This window comes from Ictidomys tridecemlineatus, chromosome 3 (assembly GCF_052094955.1).
Source record: "Ictidomys tridecemlineatus isolate mIctTri1 chromosome 3, mIctTri1.hap1, whole genome shotgun sequence".
In the NCBI taxonomy this organism is placed as follows: Eukaryota; Metazoa; Chordata; class Mammalia; order Rodentia; family Sciuridae; genus Ictidomys; species Ictidomys tridecemlineatus.
The window spans coordinates 6,082,069-6,099,249 of NC_135479.1; the positions used below are offsets into that span (position 1 = coordinate 6,082,069).

The 17,181-nt window shown below is 43.8% G+C and overlaps 1 protein-coding gene across 1 annotated transcript; it reads left to right on the forward strand.

Moving 5' to 3' along the window:
• Positions 1 to 302: 302 nt before the first annotated feature.
• Positions 303 to 16,944, forward strand: Jpt1 (Jupiter microtubule associated homolog 1). The gene is made up of 5 exons (XM_005332548.4): positions 303 to 489; positions 8,719 to 8,861; positions 9,118 to 9,215; positions 10,119 to 10,137; positions 15,946 to 16,944. Exons 1-5 carry the CDS (start codon positions 434 to 436, stop codon positions 16,092 to 16,094), a joined length of 465 nt encoding a protein of 154 aa, XP_005332605.1. The 5' UTR covers positions 303 to 433; the 3' UTR covers positions 16,095 to 16,944.
• The last annotated feature ends 237 nt before the right edge of the window (positions 16,945 to 17,181 follow it).

Below are 17,181 nucleotides of genomic sequence, written 5' to 3' on the forward strand. Positions count from 1 at the left end.
TTTTTCCTTTTACCAGGTAACTTTTTTAATTGACAGTGAGTAGGACTTGTACCCAGCACAGGGCAGGTTCGACTCGTGCCCAATCAGATCCAAGATTTTGGGGTGGGGGTGGGGAGAATGTCTCTAGTCCTGCCCTGTCCAGGAAGCGGGCGGGCTTAGACCCAACCCTGGCCACTGCAACCCGTCGTGACAGTGAGCGGTGCTTGACACTCCAGGAAGCCAATAGGAACAAAGAAATCCATTTAAATCGGCCAATGCCGATGGCTAGGGGGTGGGGCTTGCGAGCTCTATAAAAGCGTCGGCCGGCCAGCCAGGCGGTGGCGGAGGCTCCTGCGGCGGTAACCGGTAGTGGGTCTGGAGCTCCTCTGGGCCAGTCGCGTCCGACGCTTTCGGCGTTCTGCTTCCGCGCCAGCCTACCTCGCTCCTCGGCGCCATGACCACCACCACCACTTTCAAGGGTGTCGACCCCAACAGCAGGAATAGCTCCCGGTGAGACGGCGAGGCGGCGCCCGAACCGCACGAGGTTAAGGGGTCGTTAGGCGGCTGCCCGCGGGCCGAGTTGGCCCGGCGCGGGTCGTTGGCGATAATGTCCCCGGTGCGTCCCGCTCGCGCTGGGGCGGGCTGCGGGGCTCGGCCGCGGGGCTCGGCCGCGGGCGTCGCTTTGTGCGGCGGGGCGAGGCGGCCCCGCCCCGATCCCGCTGCTCTCTCCATTCATTCCTCCCACAGAGCGGGGGCCGGGGGGCCGGGGCCAGCCGCTCCCTCGGCAAACGGCGGGTTTTCGTCATTCGCAACGTGCGGGCGGGTTCGCTTTCCGCGCTCTGCGGTGAGGCTGGCCCAGCCCCAGGGTGGTGGTCTTAGTCCCCTGAGTGCCCGGGGGGGTGGGGCCTCCAGGACGCCTTCGGTCAGGCCCCATTGTCCCACCCCCGGGCCACGCGCTCCAGCCACTGGCCTGGGGCATGTGCTTACCCTGGGCTGGGGCTCAGCGATGTAATCCTGCGACTGTGTCTGCCGGGTCCGGCAGGCTCCTGCACTCGCGGTGACCCATTCCCCGTTGGGCCCGCCTGGCAGGTGTTTGTGGTCGGGCGGGGCTGGTCACCGCGACCTTTCACTCCGGTTCAGGACTCAGCCGCCCAACCCCTCTTCGAAGTGCCTACCCTCGGCTAACAAAGAGACCCCGTCTCCTCCCCCTTCCCCGCGCCCACCTCTGAGCTCAGGGAGAGTAGCAGCCAGCCAGGATGGGTTTTCTGCGCCCAAAGCTTCGGACCTCGGTTTTTGCATCCTACCTTCTTCACATCCCTTTTTGACGTTTGCCAAATGAGTTCATCCCTGGCCCCAGTTCCTTTGAGAAGGAGGTTTCCTGTTCTTGGGCGGGGCCGGAGAATCCATTGTCTCTTCTCTAGTCTCTCCACCTGGAAAGCTGGGGCCTTTCTTGCCATTCATCCTATTGCATTTTGGAGATGGGGGCACAGGGCATGGGGTTTGAACAGGAACCTTTTATCAAGCCCTTGCTTAACTTGGTGGAAGGGTTTGGGTTTATGGAAGGTGTCCACATTGTCTCAGCTAATTGCATTCTGTTCTGTGAGGTGGGGTTATAGACATCTCAGGGATCTTCCTCGAGGCTTGGATGAAGCTTAGATTCCACTTTTTCTGGGCATCTGCTCTCTTTTGATCACGACGTGCAGTCATGTGTGGCCAGCCTTGGGGTCCTGGCCAAGTGGCACAAAGGGAGCCATTTTGTAGGGCTAAGAAGACAGACATGAAATAGCAGTATCTCTCAAGGGTTAGAGAACTTGAGAACAAAAAGCATGCCTCAGCAGAGGAGTCTTAGGAGAAGGCGTGCAAGTGACATTCCCTTTCAACTAACTCTTTGCAGTTTTATAATGTAGAAGAGACTAGGTAAAATTGAAAAAAAACTAAATCAGAGGTTACTGGGAGGGCGGGGAATTTTAGTAGTTGGACATAAGAAAATACTGGTCACTCCCTCTTCTCTTGTCATCCTTCCAATGAGATAATTTTTTTCAGAGGACACTGGGACAAATTGAACCTTGGTTTTTCATTGTGTGTGATGAGGTCAACTTTCTCATGGTCGGATTTCAGTTGGAATGATAATGTGTATCTGGAGTTTTGTCCTTTAGGTTGAGTTCAGTTTGGTGCTTTGTAAAGAATTTTGGTACCCAGTGGGCTGGGGTTGTGGCTCAGTGGTAGAGCACTTGCATAGCATGTGTGAGGCACTGGGTTTGATCCTCAGCACCTCATGTAAATAAATAAAATAAAGGTATGGTGTCCATCCACAAATAAAATTATTAAAAAAAATTTTAGTACACAGATTAAATGGATCCTGCTTGTTTTTTCATATGTATATCTGAAATGAGAAAAAATAATTTTTGGTTCTGTAAAATAAATATTTTAAATATTTTTTTCCATAATTTTCATTCTGATAATGTGATCTGGGTACTGTAGTATTGTCATTTTATTTACTTCACACCTTTCCTTCTATAATCTCACCTAATTCTCCTAAACTTCTTTTCTCCAGTAATATTCTCCCGGTTCTATAGCCTCATTATAAATTTAATGTGGTAGGGAATGATCTGCAAGAACGTATGAAAACTCAGGGATTTGAAGAGAGAAGCAAGGAGCAAATTTTTAAAAAAATTACTATCTCTAATATGTGGACATGTTTTTGTTGACTCTTAAATAGATAATCTTTATTTAGTTATTATATGTGTGTTTCAGAAAGAATAGTAAAAAATAAAATTGCAATACTTTGCCTTATGATCAAATCCTTTGTTTGGGGATGTCTGGCTGTTACAAATGGTCTCCACAACACTGACGTCATTGGAGTAGGTATCACCTGCCATTGCGGGAGGAAAGCTGCTGACCTGTCAAAGTTGGACTGGCCATAGCTTTGACTTGCTTTTAAGCTGTTGTTTGGGTACTAGTGTCTCTTTCTTTTTATTTTTTATTTTTCAAGGCCAAAAATATTTCCAAGCAAAAGAGGATTCTGAGGAATTTTATCTGGCTAAAATAATTCATGAGGTTTTAATTATGATTAGCAAACAAAATAATTCTAATCTCTAGGGAATGAAGGGGATAATGAAGAAAGTTGATTTTTATTCTAAAAATTTTAAGTGTCTTTGTTGATTTTAAGATGTAAATTATAAAAACCTAATCCCTTCAGAGAGAAAGCTTAAGAATTGATGACATACCTTACTTGTGATTTAAATAACTGAATTAAGCTTAAAATTATCATCTTTATAAAATGTATGCCTGAACCCATATATCTTAATTTATAAAATAAATTTAAGTGGATATTTAATATCTGAGACTTTTTTATGTTTATTTATTTTTTTAGTTGCAGGTGGATCCAATGCCTTTATTTATTTATTTTTATGTGGTGTTCAGGATCTAACCCAGGGCCTCTCACGTGCTAGGCGAGCGCTCTACCACTGAAGCACAACCCCAGCCCAATATCTAAGATTTAAAAAAAATTTTTTTTTTGGTTGTAGATGGACACAATATTTGTTTTTTACTTTTATGTGGTGCTAAGAATTGAACCCAGGGCTTCATGTGTTTGAGGCAAGTGTTCTACCACTGAGCTACAACCCCAGCCAATAATATCTGAGACTTTTTAAAAATGGAGTTTTAAATGTTATGTGTGGTTAAGGACTATAGTGGGACCTTGAGGTGGGTAGATAATGAAATTGGTGTGAATTTAGTATTGTGTTTTTGTTTAAGGAAGGAAGCTAGAAAGACTGCATATTTAGAAAATAAGAAAACCCCTATCAAAGCATAATTCTACAGTTTTGTAGTTTAAAGAGAAAAATTGCATTTTGTGATTTCCTCACAGAAGTCATTGGAGCACTCACTGTTCAGTGCCTGCCCTGAGCTGAGGCTGGGCTTTGCACTCCCACTAACTAATGCTGGACAGTTAGAGCTTCTCAAGGCCTTGCTCCCCTGGAAGGAGGATGTTGAACTGCCTATAGCAGACTTCCTGCAGGCCTGACCCAGGCTCTCTTTCTGTAAGGCCTCTGAACTGTGAATGACGTTAACATTGTTCAGTACTTGAGAAAAACAAGATTCATGATTTATGAATATAGTGGCACACACCTGTGATCCTAGCTATTTGGGAGGCTGAGCAGGAGGATGGCAAATTCGAGGCCATCCTGGGCAATTTAGAAAGACCCTATCTCAAGATAAAAGAGGGCTAGGGATGTGGTTCAGTGGTAGGGTGCTGCATGTTCAGGGCCCTGAGTTCAATTCCCAGGACTACAAAAGAAAAGTTTCAGTGTACATAAATAAGTTTTTGAGTTTTAAGCCACACTTGTCTTCATATCATCGGTGGCTGCCTTCATGCAACATGGCAATGAATAGTTCAGGGAAGACCTGATCACAAAGCCAGTAGTATTTAAGGCTGGCCCTTTACAAAAAGAGTTGGCAGCTCCTGGGAAGTGGAGCACTAATCTCCCTGTCCTCCCTCTGTTCTGGCTGCCTCTATGGCTGCCTCTCCAAACTCAAGGAGGTTGCAGTTTCAGAGATGGACTGGAATTTGAGTAGGAACTGAGGGAAAGGTGGAGCCTAGTCCAGGCTGGAGGAAATAGGCTAGCAAAGGCCCTTGCTGGAGCTAAACTGCCAGAGTGAAGAAAGTAGCAGGACTTGGTTGGGAAGGAGGAGGTTGGATCCATCTTGATTGCATCTGCTGGATTGTGGAGCCTGACACAAAGAGAGACAGGGCCGGAGTCTCCCCTTGGTGCGGGAATGGACAGTGTGTGGGTTCAGTAAGATGGCAGTGTTAGGGTGCTGAGGCTGGGGTACCAGCCTAGATGCAAGGGAGCTAAGAAGTCAGGATTTCTATCTAGGGATCCAGAATGGACATAGGTGCCCACTAGCGAATGAATGATCGTTTAGAATGGACAGTGGAAAAAAGTAGTATTGTCAAGAGAAACACTGGTAGGAATTTCTAGAACTCAGAAACAGTTTTTAAAAGAATTTTAGATTAGTAAAAACTCAGAAAAACATCAAGTGTAAAAAAGACTTCAAGAATCACCTGAAATTGCATTAGTGAGTAGGCGCTCCAGGTAACTTAGTTGTGGTGACATTTATATGGGTATAATAACTAATGTGCATGATTGCCATGTTGCAGATGAAATGATACCCTTATAATAATAGTCTTATGAGGTAGATATTACTATCCTCATTTTACAGAGGAGAAAACCGAGACACAGAGAGGATAATGTAACTTATCAAAGTTCCCTTTAGAAAGTTTGTACAGATTTTATACTCATACCATAATGCTGAATGTTGGCTTTTTACATCCCATTTTCCCAATCTAATCAAATGATATATCCTTTTTCTTTTTTCTGCCTGACCTATATAGGATTGAACCAGGGTCTCCCACGTGCCAGGCAAGTACTGAGTGACAGCCTCCTGCCTCAGCTTTCCAAGAGGCTGGCTTTCAGTGTGGGCTGCGGATCCTTAGATTCATTTATTTTTTAATTGTAGATGTACAGAATACCTTTATTTATTTTTATGTGGTGCTGAGGATTGAACCCAGGGCCTTACACGTGCTAGGCAAGCACTCTACTGCTGAGCCATAACCCCAGCCCGGAGCCTTAGTTTTAAATTGCATTTGTTTGCTAGTCTGAATAGGACTCAAACCATAGCAGTCAGCACAGAAGACTTCAGTGACCTCAGAAGGTGTGGTGCTTTTCCCAGACAGGCAAGCAAGCAGTTCTGCAGCTGGGTATCCCCTAATCCAGCTCAGTTTTGATGCTGTCTTCAGCATCAGATCTCACACACATCAAGTGCTCAGCCCCCAAGTTGGCCTCAACCCCTCTTTAAATTCCAGGTTATTTTTATCTATGTTTCTGACTGACTGTAAGTCGAATTTCCCATAAACCCCTCCTCACATTTAATTTGCTCGTGCAACTCATGAAGCTAAGGGATATATTTGCTTCTACTTCCTGTTTTTTTTTTTTTTTTTTGTGAAGGATACTACAAGGGACAGACAGGAAGAAGTGCATAGGGCAAGGTGTGGCAAAGGGATGCCTAACTTCCATGCCCTCAATGGTTGTGCCATCATCCAGGAGCCTCCATGTTTTAGCTTTGGAAGCTCTCTGAACTCTGTCCTGGGTTTTCATGGAGACTTCATTGCATGGGCTTGATTGAAGCATGAATAACTGTTGCAGTGGGATTGGTCAAAAAGGGTATAATCTACTGGTAGTAGACGGGAAACTCAGCAGGCCTGTCTGCTTCAGCATTCTGGTTTCTGGGCAGGACCCTGCTGGAAAGAGGAAGGTCTTATGACCTACTGTGGCACAAGGGTAGGTCAGAAATTTTCTTGTGGGGCTAGGGATATGGCTTAAGCAGTAGCACGCTCACCTGGCATGCGTGCGGCCCGGGTTCGATCCTCAGCACCACATACCAACAAAGATGTTGTGTCCGCCGAGAACTAAAAAATAAATATTAAAAATTCTCTCTTTCTCTCCTCTTTCACTCTCTCTCTAAAAAAAAAAAAAAAAGAAAGAAATTTTTTTGTTTCTTTTCCTGGCCCCAAACTACTGGGCCCAAGGGATCTTCTGGCTTCAGCTTCCCCAGTAGCTGGGACTGGAGGGATGGACCACTGTGCCCAGCTTCAGGGTTGGATTTTTAATGTTTGGGAGCTATTTAGATTTGTTTGTGGTACTGAGGATTGCATCTGTGGTGCTCTACCACTGAGCTACATCCCAGCCCTTGTTATTTTATTTATTTTATTTTGCTAAGCTGCCAAGGCTGATTTTGAACTTGAGATCCTTCTGCCTCAGCCTCCTGGGTTGCTGGGATTACAAGGTATATATGCCACCACAGCCAGCAAGAGAGTGTTTGTTTGTTTGTTTCTTTTTTTTTTTTTTTTTCTTTTTTTGATACTAGGGATTGAACTCAGGGGCACTTGACCACTGAGCCACATCCCCAGTCCTATTTTGTATTTAGAGCCGGTCTCACTGAGTTGCTTAGTGCTTTGCTGTTGCTGAGGCTGGCTTTGATCCTCCTGTCTCGGCCTCCCAAGCTAGTGTGATTACTGGCGTATGCCACCGCACCTGGTAAGAGACAGTGTTTCTTAGTCACTGATTTAAAAAGTAGAAAACCATTATACTGGGCTGGGGTTGTGGTAGAGCGCTCGCCTCGAACTTGCAAGACCCTGGGTTCGATCCTCAGCACCACATAAAAATAAGTGAAATAAAGGTATTGTATCCAACTACAATTAAAAAATAAATATAAAAAAAAAAGAAAAAGAAAACCATACTGCTCCTATCCCCAGTAAAGGAAATGAATCAGTAGTTAGAAAGTTGTCTCATGAAACCATCTCAGTTGTCTTTTTTTTTTTTTTGTGCCAGGGATTGAACCCAGGAGTGCTCAACACTGAACCACAACCCCAACCCCCACCTCCCTTTTTTTTTTTGTCTTTTGAGACAGAGTCTTGCTAAGTTGGTTAGGGCTACACTAGCAGCCTGGCTTTTAACTTAGGATCCTCCTGCCTCAGCCTCTTGAGCTGCTGGGATTACAGGCATCAATTTTCTGTTTTGAGAGGTAGCAAGGGGAGTTGAGTTTAGTTTTTGCAGGGAGGAGACAAATTGATCAACCCATGGCAAGAAGATCTGGAAATGTGTACAGCCTGTATTTCCAAGTGAAACAGAAAGCTGTGGGTGCCATCCTGAAGAACATGGGTACAGAACATGCTGTGGAATTGCACATTTAATTTCTCATATCAACTTGGCCCTTGTGGCTAATCATCCGTGTTTATTATTGAGCATAGTGGGGTACAAATACATAAGCAGGCTCATGGGTGCTGTGGAGGTGGTTGATACTGTTGAGCTCTCCTTTGGCTTCTAAACTGGTCCAGGTAACTTCTATGTGTATATTCTTCCTTTTTTTATTTAGTTGAAAATAAAATGGAAATGACTTTCGAATGAATAAATGATAAGATGTTCTTCTAAACTTGTTTGCAGGTATAGTCAGTTAAGCCCAGTAGAGCAAGGGCTATTTGGTCTCTTACCATTTCTGAAAAAGGGAAACCAACCAGGCAGTGACTATAATTGTGAAATGTGATAAACTAGTACTTTATCTTGGAATCTTTTTTTTTTTTCTTTTGTATGGAGAATTGAACCCAGGGGTGCTCAACCACTGAGTCACATCCCCAGTCCTTCTTATTTTTATTTTTTATTTTTTGCGGGGGGCACTAGGGATTGAACTGAGGGGCACTTGACCACTAAGCCACATCCCCAGCCCCATTTTGTATTTGAGTTAGAGACAGGGTCTCACTGAATTGCTTAGCACCTTGCTTTTACTGAGGCTGGCTTTGAACTTGCTATCCTCTTGTCTCAGCCTCCCAAGCCTCTGGCATTACAGGTGTGTGCCACTGTGTCTGGCTTATTTTTTATTTTGAAACAGAGTTTCGCTAAGTTGCTGAGGCTGGCCTTGAATTTGCAATCCTCCTGCCTCAGCCTCCAAGTAGCTGGGGTGACAGGCATGTGCTCCCACACTGGGGAGTACTTGGTATCTTAACATTCAGCACTGAATTCATACCAGGATGAGTTGTTTCCTTTTTCCATGAACAGCTCTCTTTGGGGCAGCAGTAAGGGAGGAAGAATGGGTGTGGAAAAAGAAACAAAAGATATAAGAAAATATTTATGCCAAGAAATGCTTTGATATGATTTGAAACTAATGTTTTGCCATAATTTTCAGGGTTTTGCGGCCTCCAGGTGGTGGATCCAATTTCTCATTAGGCTTTGATGAACCAACAGAACAGCCTGTGAGGAAGAATAAAATGGCCTCCAGCATCTTTGGGACACCTGAAGAAAATCCCCCTTCTTGGGCCAAGTCGGCAGGTACTACTTTCGCGTGTGGTCACTGGAGGGCTGGGCCAGCAGAGCAGAGCCCAGCTGGCTGGTACTAGTTTAATGGTAATGAACAGCTGCTGAAGTTTAACTTGAGAAGAAAGAGCTGGGAACTATGCGTGTATGTGGTGGATGAGAATGAGAACTGCAGTGAGACTGCGAGTCTAGGTTAGGATGTGTACGGAGGTGTTTTATTGTGGCATTTCTGTTGTATTCCTCAAGAAAAGTATTGTGTTTTGGTTTCTAGGTGCCAAGTCTAGTGGTGGCAGGGAAGATCTGGAGTCATCTGGACCACAGAGGAGGAACTCAACTGAAGCAAGCTCTGGAGACTTCTTAGATCTGAAGGTTGGTGTGAGCCCACTAGGAAAGCCAGGCCCAGGGCAGAGAGGGTCAGAAGTTACATTTCCCCTTTGTTTACTAAGAGTTTCAGTTCTGCTGCCACAACTGATGGTCACAATAACTAAAAAAGGGACTGGGTCATCTTGCTGATGGAAGACCCCTAAGTAGAAAGTAGGTCAGAAAAGTGACCTAGCCTGCCAGGTGGCTCTGACCAGTAGAGTCGGCTGTAGGCCCTTCACCACCATTGGCTTTGGGAGCCTGTGGGTCTCGCTCCCTGTGTCTCTTTAAGAGGACCACATCTGAGTTGAAGGATGGTTGCAGTTGTTTTCCAGTGTCACCTTGAGGTGAACTACAGACTGGACCCCTGGAGTCATCATCAGGTGTCTGCAGATTAGTACTGCCACCGAGCCCCAGTAGGACTTCCCAGTAGGAAGTCCTCCTGGCTAGTGGCCTCAAGCATATTGAAGCATTGGAGTGTAGGGAGTGCTGTCTGAGGACTCTTGGGCTTAGAGGGTCCTTCAAAGCCAGATCAGGAGAAAAAAGACAGAAGGTGGGTTTGCCCATTCCCATTCTGATGAGAGATCCTCTGAAGTGTTAGTTGGTGTCAGTATCTGTGGCCATGCCACCATGAATGTGCCTATCTCATTTGAAATGTTAGTTGGTGTCAGGTCATCAGAGCAAATGTTTTGCTTTTTGTTTGTTGTTTTTGGTATTTAGTTGTGAAATTTATTGTGCAGGATTGCTGTATGGCATTGTTCTCAGTTAAATAAAGGTCTCTGCCTGACTGTGCTTGATTGCATCAGAATAGGATTTGACATTTGATTTCAAATAGATGTTAGCTACTCTGAGTTGTGACAATTAGATTTGTGTGATGCAAAATTGTAAGTTTTTAAATCTTTTCTTTTGCAGGGTGAAGGTGACATTCATGGTAAGTACTTCTAAAGACTAAATTGTTTTTTGGTTCTATAATGCTTTTTGGACAGATCTGAATTGTAATTCAAATCATGTCTTGGTGAAAGAGAACTGGGTGTGCCCCAAGAAAGTGCCATCACTGGGCGGAGGGAGAAGAACAAAAAAATTAGAAAGTTAGTAAACATGGCCACATTTTAAATCTGCTAGCAGTGAAGAATGCTGGAAACCTAGACAGAAAAAGGCCTGGAGAACCCAAGGGCACACCACTGAGCTAACCCTTACCAGCTCCATCCCCCTCTTTAAATTTTTTTACTTTTTTTTGAGATAGGTTCCTGCTAAGTTGTAGAGGCTGACTTTGAATTTTCCGTCCTCCTGCCTCAGCCTTCCAGGTCTCTGGGATCACAGGGGTGTGCCACCACACCCAGCTGCTAGACCTTTTTAATTAATAAAAGACTAGCATTTCCAGTTCAGCTCATGGCATTCCATTTGCGAAGTTCATTTGATTTTATATTGAGGTACTTATTTGTAAGACATTAGTTACCCTCAAGTGATTTTGTGAGTGGTGATTTGGGGGGCAGATGTAAATTTCCAGCTAGTCATCCAGATTACCAATTATAGGTGGAAATGAGCTGTAATCATTTGCTTAATTACTTTAAATCTTTGAAGTATTTATTGGCACCTCTTATTACAAGGGCCAGAACAGTGCTGATGAGTACTCTAAGGCTTACAGGTGTCACTGCAACAGTCAGTCAAGTTGCTGGTGGCACACACAGTCACAGGCCCTGAAGAGCCTTTTCCTACTGTTATGTTTTGTGATGTAGCATGTGGACTGGAGATATAGCTCAGTTGGTAGAGAGCTTGCCTCATATGCACAAGGCCCTGGGTTCAATCCCCAGCAACACACAAAAAAGAAAAAAACCAACTCTACAGTGAATAGTTGTTTTGGGGCTGGGGTTGTGACGGAACCAAGTTCCTCTCCTGCCTCTCAGTCAGGTGGATGTGATAACACGAGAAGCTCCTGAGCCTTCAATTAGACCAGTCACTCTTTCCTAAGATGAAGTTGTATCAGTTACTGTTTGTGTTCAGTTTATGTAATTTGGAAAACTATTTTGGAGGTGAAATCTAGACTTTGCAGTCTTGCTTTTCATCCTCCCAGTATTTCAACTGTAAGACTGAATGTAGCAGAATCAGCTAATATTTGTTTAATGACTAGGGCCAGTGGATATAACTGAAGATATGGCCCTTGTGTTATGGTATTCAACTCTAATCCCAGTGACTTGGAGGCTGAGAGAGGAGGATCTCAAGTTCAAAGCCAGCCTCAGCAACTTAGTGAGACTCTGTCTCAAAAAAATGTGTGCGGTATGGTGGTGGTGGTATGCACCTATAATCCCAGCGACTCATGAGGGTGAGACAGGAGGGATCGAAAATGTAGGCCAGCCTCAGCAACTTAGTATGACCCTTTCTCAAAATAAAAATCTTATAAAAGGGCTAAGGACACTTGCCTAGCATTTGCAAGGCCCTGGATTCAAACCCTAATACTGGGAAAGAAGTGGGGGGGAAGATTTGGGGAGCCCGGAGAAGTAAGTGAATCCTCATGAAGATACAAACGGTGTAAGTTATTAGTCCTACCAAATAATTCTGTTCCCTGAGCTTCCTTCTCCAGTTCAGTTCTTTATTGATTCTTTAGATAAATGTCATAGCATACAACTCAATATGCTAAGTTCTCCCTTTTAATTTTTCTTTTTTTAAACAATGGCCATCAATTTTATTACCAGATTATTCTGTATTCCTGACTGCTACAACTTTTAGTTCCTTTGTCATGAATTGACAAGGGGCAGCCAGGCACTGGGGCGTGTGTCTATCATCCCACCAATTTGGGAGGCTTGAGGCAGAATGGCAAGTTTGAGGCCAGTTTCAGTGAGACCCTGCCTCAAAATAAAAATGGAAAAGGTCTGGGAAAGTAGCTCAATGGTAGAGCATTCCTGGGTTCAATCTCTAGTACCAAAAAAAAAAAAAAAAAAAAAAGTGGCAAGGGTATAATAATTCAAGATGTATCTGGTATATTAAAGGTTGACCCCAATTCTGTTGCAATGTTTCAAGTTAGGTACTCTGCTAGTTTTCTTCTTGTTCTGATTCTTTGATCATTACAATGAATCATTTTTTTCTATTCAGACATAGGTGTCTTTGTTCAGTTTTTTGTAGTTGTGGAGATTGACCCAAGGCCTTGCACATGCTGGGCAAACACCCTACCACTGAGCCCCATCCCCACCCTTTTTTAGTTATTTGAGACTGTTTTTTTTTTTTTTTTTATGTTTTAGGTATTTGAAACTGTTTTATTTTTTATTTTATTTTTTATTTTGGGGGGTGTGCTGGGGATTGAACCAAGGGCCTTGTACATGTGAGGCAAGCACTCTACCATTTTTATTTTATTTTTTAGTTGTTGATGGACCTTTATTTTATTTTATATGCAGTGCTGGGAATTGAACCCAGTACCTCACACATGCTAGGCAAGTGCTCTACTACTGAGCCACAACCCCAGCCCCTGGCCTAGTTTATAATCTTCTTGTTTCAGCCTCTTGAATAGGTGGGATTACAGGCGTGTGTCAGTGTGCGGTGCTGTTACATTATCAATGTGCCAAACAAAGACAAGTTAGGAGCTCATAAAATATATTTTGATGAGTGAGGCTCTGGGGTTTGATCCCTAGTACCACAATCCATCAATTAGTACTAAAATGTATAAAATTGGAGAAGTATTTCCTTTAGAGCCTTTGACATCATAATTATTAGACTCAATAGGGACAGGCAGTACCTGTCAGATTGCTATAAAAGTTTCTAAGTGTTTAGTCGCAGTAACTATTTATCTCATTACAGACTGGTAACAAACAAGCTGCCCTCTTCTGGCCACAGTGTTTCTAACCTGACAAACAAGCCCTGCCCTTAAGACCTGGGCTGCTTTCTTTGGTCTGCTTCTATTTTCCTTTTCATTTTTAGCATGTTATTATCCATGTGAAAAGTAAAACACTTCCTTTAATGATGTAAGACAATTAGGAGATTCCTGGGATGAGCCTTTTATGAAAATTAACTCCAGTGGGAGAGCTGTGGGGTTTTTTTGTCCTTCAGAATATTCATTGACTCCTTGATCCAGTCAGACAATGGAGGGTTCAGTTAGGTCTTGTATATGTAGAATGAGGCCAAGGCCTCCTAGCGGAAATGAAAAAACTTTAATTGAAACATTGTGTTAGTGTTTCAGGCTGAATTAATGGTCTGTATTCTCTTGTTGTTGCTGTTTTTAATTTTTCTTTTTCTTAGAGGGATTTAACCTGAAGACACTTTACCACTGAGCCCCCAGTCCATTTAAAAATCTATTTTTTTTGGGGGGGGGGTGCCGAGGATTGAACTCGGGGGCACTGACCCACTGAGTCACATCCCCAGCTGTATTTTGTATTTTATTTAGAGACAGGGTCTCACTGATTTGCTTAGAACCTCACCATTGTTGAGGCTGGCTTTGAACTCACAATCTTCCTGCTCAGCCTCCTAAACTGTTGGGATTACAGACATGAGCCACTGTGCCTGGCACCCCCAGTCTTTTTATGGTTTATTTTTGACATGGGGTCTTTTTTTTTTTTGTACTGTGGATTGAACTCAGGGGCACTGACCCACTTGAGCCACATCCCCAACCCTGTTTTGTATTTTATTTGGGGACAGGGTCTCACCGAGTTGTTTAGCACTTCATCAATGCTGAGGCTGTCTTTGAACTCACAATCCTTCTGCCTTAGTCTCTGAGCTGCTGGGATTATAGGCGTAAGCCACTGCATCCGGCTTTCTGACATAGGGTCTTGACAAGTTGCTAAGGCTAAGTTACTAAGGGTGTCTCTGATCTTGCGATCTTCCTGCCTGAGCCTCCGAGGTGCTAGGGTTACACCCAGCCCTGTGTATTCTGCTAACACTGTGCTGCTTGTTCTGTTACTACGACCTACACATGGCTGTGTATATTTAAACTTTGACTCGGACAAATTAAAACGCCTGACCCTGTGGATTGAGTGGAGCCATGTGTGGCTGCAGTGGACAGCACAGACACTGAACATGCCCAGGGTGCAGGAGTTCTGTGGAGCAGACGCACTCACTTTGAATTTCATTATAATTGCAACATAAGAAGACACTGGTCCACTTGCCAGGCAGAAAAGGGAGGACGACACTTTGCTGTAGTTCCACGTACTGCTGAAGAAGGACCTTCCTAATGCCTTGGTCATAATAACACAGCAATCTTTTTTTTTTTTTTTTATTGTTTGGTCTTTTTGGCAAATTATTGAAAAAGGACTTCTGTGGAATGTGTACAATTATCTATGGTTGTAGAAGATGCAACTAATTTTGGTTTGATGATTTAATACTGAAATAAGCCTGCCACTCAAAATTTAATGTTTAATATGCTTTAAAATATTAATATTCTTAGTATGGGTTGGGGTTGTGGCTCAGCGGTACAGCACTCGCCTACTACTGAGTGGGAAGCCCTGGGTTCAAGCCTCTGCACCACATAAAAATAGATAAATAAAATAAAAGTATTGTGTCCAATTACAACTAAAAAAATAAATTTAAAAACGTTAATACTTTTAGTAAACATTAAGTTTACTTGTTTATTAATAAGGGATTTTTAAAATTGTGATTGTTTTTTGTTTTTGCAGTCACTCTTGAATTCATTTGAAGAAGTTAATTTTCTGTGTTTGCAATCTATTTGCTAATAAGACAATTGAGAATATATACTTGTTAGCTGGGTTCAATGGAGCACACTTATAATCTCCGTGTCTAGAGAGGCCAGAGTAGGAGGATGACATATTTGAAGCCAGCCTCAACAACTTAGAGAGGCTCTGTCTCAAAATAAAAAATAAAAGGACTGGGTATGTGGCTCAGTGGTAGAGCACTCCTGGGTTAAATCTGTAGAACCACACAAAAAAAATCTACTTGTTGGGAATCCACAAATCAGTCAGTGACTTGAGCAATATGTGCTGTAGTGGATATTACTACTCATGCTTACGGTGTTGAAAGTAGGAAGTGCCCAGTTCATTTGAATAGGAATCACCAACTGGACACAGTGGTGCGTGCTTGTAATCTCAGTGACTTGGAAGTCTGAAGCAGGAGGATCTCAAGTTCAAGGCCAGCCTGGGCAAATCTTGCTGTCTCAAAAAGTAAAAAGGGGTGGGGTTTGGGTTCAGTCTGGAGTACCTAAGCAAAACACTGAACTGGTGTGACAAAACATAGGACAGTGATCAATTCTGGACAGTAGGATTATGGTTGATGGGGTGGTTTGTTTGGTTTTTTTTTTTTTTTTGGTGGCACTAAGGATTTACCCAGGGTGCTATACCACTGAGCCACATCCCAGCCCTTTTACTTTCTATTTTGAGCAGGATCTCACTAAGTTGCTGAGGTTGGCTTTGAACTTGCAATTCTCCTGTCTCAGTTGCTTGGATTACAGACGTGTCACCATGTCTGGCTGAGGTTTTTTTTACTACTTTTCAGTAGGTTTTTTTTTATTTTTTATTTATTTATTTTAAAGCATTTCTTTTTTTTTTTTTTTTAAGAGAGAGTGAGAGAGGAGAGAGAGAGAGAAGTTTTAATATTTATTTTTTAGTTCTTGGCGGACACAACATCTTTGTTGGTATGTGGTGCTGAGGATCGAACCCGGGCCGCACGCATGCCAGGCGAGCGCGCTACCGCTTGAGCCACATCCCCAGCGCCTTCAGTATGTTTTAAACCACGAAAGCAATAAATTTGAGACTCTTTGTCTTATCCAGAAATAACTATTAGGTTCATCTCTGTTCCGTTTTCCCAGAAAACATGGACACAGACCTGCAAGGCAGCCTGGGGCAGAGTGAAGAGAAGCCCGTGCCCGCGGCGCCTGTGCCCAGCCCCGTGGCCGCGGCCCCTGCACCGTCCAGAAGAAACCCTCCTGGTGGCAAGTCCAGCCTGGTCTTGGGTTAACTGACTGTCCTGAACTCTGTCATTTTGTTTGTTTGTTTTCTTCATGCTTGTGAACTGCACAACTTGAGCCTGACTCTATATCTTTTGAATTTGTTTCATTAAAAAGAAGCACTTTATGTACTGCTGTCTTTTTTTGTTTGTTCGTTTTCTTCCTCCTTTTTCTTTTTGAAGAACAGGATTCTCTTTCTTTGTCTGACTCCTGGGTCTGTGGGCCATGGCATGAGTGTTTTCTAGTAGTAGATTGAAGGGAAAGCTTTGTGACACTTAGTACCGTGTTTTTAAGAACAAATCATTTGGTTCCTGATGTGGTAGAGGCTCTTTTGTATGAGGTTTTTGATGCACTGTTCTTGGGTTTACCATGGTTGGACAGACCTTCTGCAGTCCACAGGCACCACCCCGGCAGCCCCACCACACACGTGGTCTGTATGCAGAGCTTCTCTGTGGCGCTGCCCTACTCTCTCAGTGCCCTTAGCTAAAGCATCTTCCTGTGCCATATGGAAGAGGCCTGAGCCTCAGAACCCGCTGCCTGAAAGCAAAGAAGCTGCCTTTTTTTAACCTTCAGAAGTGAGCCAGGTACTAACATGGCTGGCTGGCCGATGAGCAAGAGGACGGCTTCAGACGCACAGTCAAGCCACCGGGATGAAGTGGTGACGCAAGCCAGGGAGGCGAGCACACAGGTGGCCCCATGCAGGAGCGGGTCCCACAGGGGCACTGTTCTTACTAAGTAACTTGACGCTGTGTGCATGATGCTGGTGCTTGACCATGAAATGAAAGTCTCATCTTTAAAATGTGTGTTGTACCTCCCGATCCTGGACTGTTGCTTACAGTAAACAATGCCCACATTTTGAAACATTGTGTCCTGTGTCTCTTTCATATTGTTTCAGTGTCCTTCCTTTTACTTTTTTCTTTGCCACTATAATCCTGTCCAATGATTGGATTAATTGAATCTGTTTAAAGGTTCAAGGCCAGCTTGGGCAACTTAGCCAGACCTTATATCAAAATTAAAACAAGGCCTGGGGTGTGGCTCGGGTGGAGCCACCACGTGGTGCAATCCCCAGCAACAAGATTAAAAAGTTTGTTTCCATTT

Bases quoted from the DNA above. Each gene is read 5' to 3' on its own strand.
- Jpt1 (XM_005332548.4), top strand. From the start codon at position 434: ATGACCACCACCACCACTTTCAAGGGTGTCGACCCCAACAGCAGGAAT. The intron at 490-8,718 runs GTGAGACGGCGA...CATAATTTTCAG, and splicing joins AACAGCAGGAATAGCTCCCG to GGTTTTGCGGCCTCCAGGTG. The intron at 8,862-9,117 runs GTACTACTTTCG...TTTGGTTTCTAG, and splicing joins TTCTTGGGCCAAGTCGGCAG to GTGCCAAGTCTAGTGGTGGC.